The following is an 11,188-nucleotide window of genomic DNA, read 5'->3' on the forward strand; positions in this document are numbered from 1 at the left end:
CAAATTTACTCATGCTCTAAGCAGTAATAATATTATTGTTACTTTATCTGTTGCTGACAACACACAAAGAAGTTTCACTTACTATGCGCGTGCACAGCACACACAGATTTTTTTTTTTGTTAAAAAGGTTTAACTGAAAAACTCAGATGCAAATGAAATGTCAGGTTTGCTTCATTTTCTGCTAGTGCTTGCTTCAAATGTTAGAGTTTCTTACCCCTGATAGTTTGCTAGAAAAGTTTACGCCACCTCAGACCTAGCAGATGTTTGATGCAAATACAAGACACAAAAGTAACGCACAGAGAAAGTTTGCTACATGTCATGATCAACAAAGTATCTGGACGTTCCTCCTTCTCTTACCGTGCACCCCAAAACTGGAATAACCTACCGGAGACTCTCACATCCACCACCAGTTTAAGTTCTTTCAAATCTAAGGCTGTCACACATTTTAATCTGGTCTGTAACTGTTGCATACGCCCATAATATATATTTTCTTTAACTGTGCATGCAATGTCTTGTATATAAATGTATACCCTGTTCATTTATGTAACTGTATTTGTAACCTTGTATTGTCTTAACTCTGTGCCCAGGACATACTTGAAAACGAGAGGTAACTCTCAATGTATTACTTCCTGGTAAAATATTTTATAAATAAATAAATAATAGTCATGCAACTCTTCCCTATCTGCTACTACTGACACACCCCAAATTGCAAGCTGCACAAATCTTGGTACATTAACGCAGAGACAAGATGAAAATGATGTGATTTGCGTCAATTTTGCCATGATACAGCAGTCAAACGCCTTTGTATTGTGCTATAGCCATTGTTGCAAAATTCTTAGACCAGGTGATGCCAATCCCGATTCTACGGGAATAGTAACCACACAGCTTCTGTGATATCCAATAAACATACCATGTATACACTAGCTATGTAAACCTGTGTTACCAATGTATTGCTTACTTGTAAATTAAGGGCAGGGGTTCCCAAGATGTGATTTGAGCAGTGTTGCTGTAGTTTCACATAAATGTTAAATCAATAGCCTCTAGCTTGTACAAATAAACAACCATTATATGGTACCATCATAGGAGCAACTGGTCACTATTGTCGCCTGGTCCTGGATATGGAGAGGCCTTTTGATAAAAGCACTGGTCTTTCAATGAAATGTGAAATGCCACATAGCTGGTTTAAATTGAAAAAAAAACAAAAAAAACAAAAACAACAACATTTTGTAAATCATGTTACAAACCAATTACTTTCCTTAAATAAAATTTCAAAAATCAAACTGTACCAAACGCAATAATGTGACTGAGGGGACGACGACAGTGTTGTCAATTGTGGTTTTTTTTTTAACCATAGACCACCTTGTCCTCAGAGAGCCAATAAATATAATGGGGAGAGAAGGGCTGTCTTGCTGTCCAAGCACTTGCTGAACACACAGGGACATCAGGCAACAGAGAAACAAGAGGAAATCAACCCCTCCCAAGTCTCCGCTCACCATGTTCACTTAATAACTTTAAAAATGATTTTTAAATATCTGTAGGTGTCAAGCTTTTTTTAAAAAAATAAATTTCTATGTTGATTAAAAGTTAATGGGTTTTTTCTCTTTTAGTCCTATGTGGAATATATATATATATATTCATGTAGAGGTATCAGTACCGTGTTAGCCGAGCTTCAATAATCAAAAAATAAATAGATGATACCGTTCTGTGGCTAACGAAATGCTTTTATTTGTGCGAGCTTTCGAGATACACTGCTTCATTCATTGTAACATCGCCGGAAGAAGAGATCAGTGTATCTCGAAAGCTCGCACAAATAAAAGCATTTCGTTAGCCACAGAACGGTATCATCTATTTATTTTTTGATTATATATAATATATATATATATATATAGTGTTCGACAAACCTATACATTTGCTCGCCCCGGGCGAGTGGATTTAACCCCCGGGCGAGTAAATATTGGCCAAGCAGCACACGTTTGGTACTAGGTGGCGACTAGATTTTTTGGTGATTTGTCAACCACATATATATATATATATATATATATATATATATACACACAGAAAAAACAGGCGCACTCATAGCGTAAAAAGGTATAACAATATATTTATGGAGTCAAGGATTTAAAAATGCACACTCACAAACACAGCTTAATAAAAAGCATTTTTGAGTAAAACTCAGCCAGCCAGACGCAGGAATCATTTTTATTCATTTAGTGGTTTAGGTTGGCGCCATTTTTTCTTTTTGTTGTGTGTTATATATATATATATATATATATATGTAAATATTGGCCCAAGCAGCACACGTTTGGTACTAGGTGGCGAGTACATTTTTTTTGTGTGGCGAGTACATTTTTTGGTGATTTGTCAACCACTGTAAATATATATATATATATATATATATATATACAGCTAAACCCCGTTATAACGCGCCTCGTTATACCGCGATTCGGTTATAACGCGGTTTTCCCGTGGCTCCCGTTTTTTAAAAAAAAAAAAAAAAAAAAAAAAAACATTTTTAAAAAAAAAATTTTTTTTACATTTTTTTTTTGCACACTGCACACACACTGCTCATTGCTCACACTGCCACACTGCACACACACTGCTCATTGCTCACACTGACACACTGCACACACACTGCTCATTGCTCACACTGCACACACTGACACACTGCACACACACTGCACACACACTGCACACTGCACACACACTGCACATTGCTCACACTGACACACTGCACACACTGCACTGCACACTGCACACTGCACACACACTGCTCATTGCTCACACTGCACACACTGACACACTGCACACACACTGCACGCACACTGCACGCACACTGCACGCACACTGCTCATTGCTCACACTGCACACACTGACACACTGCACACACACTGACACACTGCACACACACTGCTCATTGGACACACTGCACACACACTGCACACTGCACACACACTGCTCATTGGACACACTGCACACACACTGCACACTGCACACACACTGCACACACACTGCACATTGCTCACACTGACACACTGCACACACTGCACTGCACACTGCTCATTGCTCACACTGCACACACTGACACACTGCACACACACTGCACGCACACTGCACACTACACACACACTGCACACTGCTCATTGCTCACACTGCACACACTGACACACTGCACACACACTGACACACTGCACACACACTGCTCATTGGACACACTACACACACACACTGCACACTGCACACACACTGCTCATTGGACACACTGCACACTGCACACACACTGCTCATTGCGGACACTGCACACACTGACACACTGCACACACACTGCTCATTGCTCACACTGACACACTGCACACACACTGCTCATTGCTCACACTGCACACACTGACACACTGCACACACACTGCACACTGCACACAATTATTATATAGAAATAAACAGACAACTGCACTTTAACAGATGTATTTTGCCTGTCTTGTGACTTTTGTTTCACAAAGTTAAGGGGGTGGGAAGTCATTGTGCTGTGGGGGTTGGGGGGGTGGCGGGGCCCTGCGCTGCGCTGCGGCTACGGCGGGCCCTGTACTGCGGCGGGGGGGGGGGTTAGCGGTCTGTGTGTGTGAGTGCGAGTGCCTGTCTGTGTGTGTGTGTGAGTGCGTGAGTGCCTGCATGTGTGTGCGCGCGTGTGTGTGTATGAGTGCGTGAGTGCGTGAGTGCGTGAGTGCCTGTGTGTGTGTGTGTGTGTATGTATGAGTGCTCCAGCCCGAGTCCGTGGAGGGAGGGGGGGGGAGAGTAGCGGGTCCCTCCTGCAGCCAGTGGAGGGAGGGACCCATAGAAATGAACAGCACTTGTGTTACCAAAAGATGAAGATGATCATCTTGGCAATGAGGCTAGGCAGATTTCTGTACCAAAGATAGATTACATGTCAGCAAGATTGTCATTTGTTGTTAAATACCCCACACGTTGCACATAGTGTTAGCATATTAAAGCGAGGCCTTTTTACCATGCTTAAGTTCTACATACCTGGTCCCTCCTGCAGTCCGGGGAGGGGGGGGAGAGTAGCAGCTCCCTCCTGCAGTCCGTGTAGGGAGGGGGGGGGGGAGAGTAGCAGCTCCCTCCTGCAGTCCGTGGAGGGAGGGGGGGGAGAGTAGCGGGTCCCTCCGCTCAAGCCACGCCCCCCCTCCCTGTCAAACCTCCCACCTCCCGCTCCGGCGCTTACACTTACTTACACACACACTCAGACACTTACACACACTCACAGACACTTACACACACGCGAGGGCCCTGTGCTGCGGCGGGGGGGGGAGGGGTTAGCGGTCTTCCGGAGACTGCTTACCTGTCTCCAAAAGCAGCACACTTATGCAGGCACCCCTCACGTTCGCCGTGCGCATGCGCATGCGCCGTGCGGCTCGTGAGGAGTGGATGTTGCCTGCCAGTTCCCGCGGTGACAGGGGGAAGCGGGGACAGGAGGGACATCCCCGCTCCCATCTCCTGCCCCGCGGCCTGTCCCGCGGTGACAGGGGGAAGCGGGGACAGGAGGGACATCCCCGCTCCCATCTCCTGCCCCGCGGCCTGTCCCGCGGTGACAGGGGGAAGCGGGGAGCGGAGGGACATGCCCGCTCCCATCTCCTGTCCCGCGGGATGAATATGCGCTAAAGCGCGGCGGCCATTTTTTTTTCTCGCGACCCCGTTAGTAACGCGGTGGTCTCGGGGTGGACCCCGAGACCCGCGTTATAACGGGGTTTAGCTGTATTTGCTATATGCTTTACTGTGGAGGGTGGAGGGTTTTTGTCACTTTTTTATCCACCATAACCTTAATAAGTGTGAATATATATATATATATATATATATATATATATATATATATATATATATATATATATATATATATATATATATATATATATATATATATATATATATATATATATATATATATATATATATATATATATATATATATATATATATATATATATACAGGCATACCCCGCATTAATGTACGCAATGGGACCGGAGCATGTATGTAAAGCGAAAATGTACTTAAAGTGAAGCACTACCTTTTTCCCACTTATCGATGCATGTACTGTACAGCAATCATCATATATGTGCATAACTGATATAAATAACGCATTTGTAACAGGCTCTATAGTCTCCCCGCTTGCGCACAGCTTCGGTACAGGTAGGGAGCCGGTATTGCTGTTCAGGACGTGCTGACAGGCGCATGCGTGAGCTGCCGTTTGCCTATTGGGCGATATGTACTTACTCGCGAGTGTACTTAAAGTGAGTGTACTTAAAGCGGGGTATGCCTGTATATATATATATATAAAAAATTCGCTGATGGTTAGCCTCACCTACTTGCTGGGGATATTCACATCCCATTGAGTAATTACTCATCTACCATTTTTACACAGTCAGTGCTAGATATAGGAACTTTTTTGGGTTCTTCTGGGACCCGCCCTGTTAATAAGTGTTAGTTTTCCTATAGCACCCTGTTTCTATTTTGATTACTGTTAGTATTAGGCTGAGCGGTATGGCCCTTCTTTTTTGGTTATAACTAATAAATGACACCTGTTTTGTTCCCCCTTTGCTGACATTTAACCTCCTTGTTATATAACTGTGTTAAGGTTTAACCACTACAGCTTCATAACTTAGAATAAGAAAAACCCAAAGTTTGTTTAAAAAATAAAAAATACATACATACATTATTTGTAATACAACAACTAGTGACATTATAGGTAGGGGTGAATACTTCTGCAAGCCACTGTAGCGGTCAATTACACCAGGTGCTTTCAAAGTTTCGCCCCACAATGCTTGTTATCCCCAACAGCAAGGCATTGTGGGGGGTGACTTTGGAAGCTCCGGCAGTAATTGACAGCTATGCCCTCATGCTGTCTGCACACACAGTGGTGCAGTTTGGGGCCTTATTAAGTGTGAGTTCCCCCTGCAAGCTTTGGACACTATACTGCCTGCAATCAGTCAAACACTTTTGTTAGCAATACTCTGATGAATAGGCAATAAGATTTATTCATTAGGGGTGAGCAGAACAAATATTTTCTAACCGGGGCTGCACAATGTAAAAAAAGTTGGGAACCACTGATATACATTATGGCTTCATGACTGATGAAATGTCATCTTCATTAGATTCCTTGAGGAGGTGCGCAAGGTACATCGATCTAATAAAATATGGTAGTGCCGTGTAAACACTCCATGTCTCATATTACTAAAACACATATCCTGCAACTGGAAAAAGTGAGGACGCGTCATCAAGTTTATAAAATAAGTGGAAGCTGTGTGAGAAATCTATGCAACGTGGAACACCTAGTCTGGGAAATAGAATTATTTATAGAGGGATATGTCAAAACCAAATATATCAAGGTTGGGGTAATACAAATGTGTTATGCAAAGGGGACTTTTCACTCAGATTACTCTAAAATTAGCATGCGGCCATCTACTTAGACTCGAGAAAGGAATTCCACCTTCTCTAAAGATAGAATTGTTTACATTAAGGGTAGAACATTTAGGAAATTTGATTCACATGGATCTAATGACAGATACATTGGATCTTTTAAGAAGAAAAAGAAATGTCAAAATGGTATGGTCTAAAGCAGGTATTTGATGCTGGGAGAGATGGCTGCAAGTTGATAGTTAGGAAGGACCTTCCATTTTTTTTTTCTTCTGAAACCAATGGCAAAATCCTGCACTGGTTCATTTTTGTTATGATTCCTCTGGACCAATATAAATGTATCACCCAGTGTGGCATTAAGGCAACAATTAGGTGTTCTTTTGCGGTTTATTTTGAAACGGCTTGTCCCACTATGTCAGTGATAGGAAGCATGATATACGTCAAGGGTCGCATAGGCCGCCATTAATTCGTCAAAAAGGCCGCACATTACATGTATATTGCAGCCAGATTTATCAAAGTAAAATCCCACTGAAAGCAGGTGGTATTTTCCTTTGGTAAATCTAGTGCAATTCTCTAGAATTGTATCTCCATCCAGCGTGAGTAGAGGAACTACAGTGGTATAAACTATGTTTATATGAGAAATGTTGAAGGGTCTATTTAAGACGTTCTAAGACGCGCTTCTCAATCCATTACAAGCAATGTGAATATACTGTTAAGATGTTTGTGTCTCATCACAAGGACAGAGCACTTCCCCCACAGAATTAGAATACTACTTTAACAGTTAATGTAAACCAATTGTAATATATGACCATTTCTCAGGGAGCAATACAACTACTGGAAAGGTGTACCCTTAAAGCTGCAGTTCAAGCTGATAGATATAGATATTTATTTAAAAAAAAAAAAAAATTCCCCTATCAATATGTGGATCAACACAAATCTGCACACTGACAAGTGATTAGCTAAGCTGCAGATCGATCCGTTCCCCTGTAATCGATCGCTTGCTCCAGGTTATTTAATTCAATGAATGCACAGCATTCTGGGCAATGTAGTCCTGGAATATTATAGACAGGGCAGTTACTAGATATAATTGGTGCACTGCTAGAGAGAGAGGGCGGGGCTCAATAGCCAGAGCCTATCAGAAGGGGAAGGGAGCTGTCACTTTAGAAATGCTTCCTACATTAGAAACATTAAAAATGTCTTTAAAAACATATATATATTTTTAAATACTCCAAGTATTTTCTCATAGTACAGAACTGATTTATTTTTTTTTAAAAACACACACCTGTAGGACATTGATTGAATGCTGCTTTAATGATACTAAACACTTAGTCTACTAATGAAGTTCCCTGTCAACCCTTAAAAAAAAAAAAAAATTGTTTATGGTTGCAAAACTTTGTGTTTGACAGTAAATAGTTGTGTGTGAAATTTAATTTACTGAAATAAAAAGTTTAAGACCCCGTGTGAAACACTCATCCACAGTGGCAAATACATTCTGAGCTTAAAAACCAATATGTATTTAAAACCAGAGACATAACATAAAACACAGACAAAGCTCAGTGCACATCCAGAAAAACTTATATACGGTACAGTGCCTAAATATACATGTATAAATAACTAATAAATAAAATGGTCTTTTAGTTTAACATTTTGGCCAAATTGTTGTAAGCCCTTGAGCCAAACTTCACGGCAGACCACGTTTCAAGGGTCCCTACACTAATATAAATTCTTAATAACCTGTGCATTGCCAGGCAGAATGATTTATAATAAATCTGTCAATATAAGTGGCAAAAGTTCTAAGTCTGATTGAAGCTTTTATTAACCTGTACATTACCAGGAAAAGCACTCTGTAATAGATTTGTCACAATCACACTGCATGCAGAGATATATATATATATATATATATATATATATATATATATATATATATATATATATATATATATATATATATATATATATATATATATATATATATATATATATATATATATATAGAAAAAAAACACTGCTGCACTACCCGGAATACCAGACCACAAGGGTGATGATTGCACACAAATAAATGTCCACATAGAAAACACTAATACCTGTGTATACAAAGTGACTACTAGGGATAAAACATGAAAGTACATTCAACACAAACACTGGAAGGGGAGGGTAGATAAAAAAGGAAAAAAAAGGAAAACTTTTGCCACTTATATTGACAGATTTATTATAAATCATTCTTCCTGGCAATGCACAGGTTATTAAGAATTTATATTAGTGTAGGGACCCTTGAAACGTGGTCTGCCGTGAAGTTTGGCTCAAGGGCTTACAACAATTTGGCCAAAATGTTAAACTAAAAGACCATTTTATTTATTAGTTATTTATACATGTATATTTAGGCACTGTACCGTATATAGGTTTTTCTGGATGTGCACTTAGCTTTGTCTGTGTTTTATGTTATGTCTCTGGTTTTAAATACATATTGCCATGCTCAGTAGCACTCCTCTGTGAAACTTATATGCTTATATATATGTCGTGGGTATTTTGGGGGTTCAATTTGAGCTTGTAGATGTTCTGTATGTTTTAAAAACCAATATGCTCATTTCTCCCCAATGAGGTCAGCCAAATAGAAGCGTAAAAAAGCTCCCTCATTTCAATCCCAATTCGCCATAAGGATACGGCCCCAGTGTCAGCTGCGGCATGCCACGATTCGACGGAGGGTATGGAGGGGGCGTGTCCATGACATCATGCAGCTGGTTCGCCCTCATTGGCTGAACCGCGGCCAGCGCTCCGTCGCCACTAGAAATTTGAATTTGTCGTCCGCAAGCGGTTCGCCCATTGAGGGCAAACCAGCTCCGTGACATCAGGGCCACACACCCTGAATCGCGCCCCCCGCGCACACCTAGCCGGCCACAACTCTCCCGGCCGAGCAGGGAGCGGGACGTCACCACGCATGCCTGGCCGCAGCCCAAGTTGTGTAATATAGTGTGCGCGCGTCAATTCGAATTGGCTGTGTCCAGGCCTGACGTTCTATATTTCGGCCGCGAGCGCACAGTAGTGAGCGTTGAGCTGGCAGATCGGGGGAAAGACCTGAAAATAATCTTTTTGCGCTGCTGCCGTTGCACGTCACGCTCTTTAACCAATCACAGTGAGGCTGCAATACAGATTGAGAAAAACTAGCTGAATTGCGCTTAGGTTTGCTCCTATGTTTCCATTAAAATTACAACTATTTAAAATTATTCAAAGTTTTAAAAACCCACAATACACTTTAAATGATATATATATACATACACAACTATATAAACGAAACGCGAGCACCACGTGCATGCGCAACGCCGGGCGCCTGCACCAGCGCCTACTATAGAACAAGCCTATGAATAGTTTTAATATAGAGGTCATTACACAGACGCAGCTTTGATAGGTCACTTTTCCGCAATGTTTAACCTGTTTGCTGCCAGGTGGATCTGCAACGCATTACAAATGAATGTGTTGCTTGTCCATCCGGCATTAAAAGGGTTACGTTAAAACCAAGATGAGTTCAGTGCTGCCTGCCTTGTGTCAGCATGGCACCACTATACTGTGCCTGAGTCGGTCACACTGCCTCCTATCAGTTACTAATAATGCATGTTTGTCACCTTTACCATTTTCCCACTGCACACACATTCCTGCACAGCACTGACCCATTCATAAAGAGCAAAGACTTTCACCAATGACGTTTAATAGCCATTTTGAACGAGTTTAAAACCAGAACTACAATAACCAGGATGCACTGGGGTGGGAAACAAAAAACAGACCGGTAGGACAGAAGCCAATCTCCCTCTGGCTGCTGAGTAGGTGCCTGGTCAGGCACCGTACACTGGGTAGGTCAAACTCACAACGTGACAGCAAACTGCCCCCAGACAACCAAGGTGAATGCAGCTATCAAGATCAACCGACTCAACGTCCACAGAACAAACACGCGCTCTCCTCCCTGTGCACAGGGTAACGGCCTCTTCCTGCACGGAGAGATCAAGCTGGCGCCTCTCTCACCTGCCATGTTAGCAGCACTCTCTGCACACCTGGGAGTACCCTGAGCGCCGCCATTGTTGCTAGTGAGTGGCAGGTCTAACCTTTCCCCCGTAGTTTTGGGCGGGATCAGGGCGGAGCAAGATAACGTGCAGCCAAGCGGGTGTGAGAGAGGCGGCGCGTCAGCCCACTCCCCTCGCCATGTCCCTGTGAGGAGCCGGGCTGCTGGGACAATGGGAGCCGGGTTGCTGGGACAATGGGAGCCGGGCTGCTGGGACAATGGGAGCCGGGCTGCTGGGACAATGGGAGCCGGGCTGCTGGGACAATGGGAGCCGGGCTGCTGGGACAATGGGAGCCGGGCTGCTGGGACAATGGGAGCCGGGCTGCTGGGACAATGGGAGCCGGGCTGCTGGGACAATGGGAGCCGGGCTGCTGCGCGCGCGTGCGTTTCTGCTGCTATCCACAGGGCACAGCGGAGGAGTGCCCAGCAAATACACTGTCCCAAGCCTTTCATAGCAGTGAATTGTCATCACCAATCTGAAGATAGCTTCTTCATTCAGACACTCCAACATTTGGCAAAAGGAAATAGCTACATCAGTGCAGAATACAGGTGCACCAAAGAAAGTGGCACCAACTAAGGCCGAGCTCATGGTGGTGGCGTCACTACGTGCGCTCGCTTGCGTCCGCGCGCACTTCAAGGACTCTTACCTGATTGCCTATGGTAGTTCCTAAAGTGCGCGCGGCGCTGCGCAGCAACATTTTGCCACCACAAAAGAAATGTCATTTTCGTGCGGCAGTAGC

The 11,188-nt window shown here is 43.1% G+C and overlaps 1 protein-coding gene across 1 annotated transcript in view; it reads right to left on the reverse strand.

Moving 5' to 3' along the window:
- PCCA (propionyl-CoA carboxylase subunit alpha) overlaps positions 1–10,705 on the reverse strand; it is a 421,935-nt gene extending 411,230 nt beyond the window's left edge. Inside the window, exon 1 of the mRNA XM_075590774.1 lies at positions 10,412–10,705. Within this exon, the coding sequence (XP_075446889.1) occupies positions 10,412–10,465 (54 nt within the window). The 5' untranslated portion in view covers positions 10,466–10,705. The remainder of the gene's footprint in view (positions 1–10,411) is intronic.
- Positions 10,706–11,188: the final 483 nt, after the last annotated feature.

Source organism: Ascaphus truei, chromosome 3 (genome assembly GCF_040206685.1).
Source record: "Ascaphus truei isolate aAscTru1 chromosome 3, aAscTru1.hap1, whole genome shotgun sequence".
Lineage (NCBI taxonomy): Eukaryota > Metazoa > Chordata > Amphibia > Anura > Ascaphidae > Ascaphus > Ascaphus truei.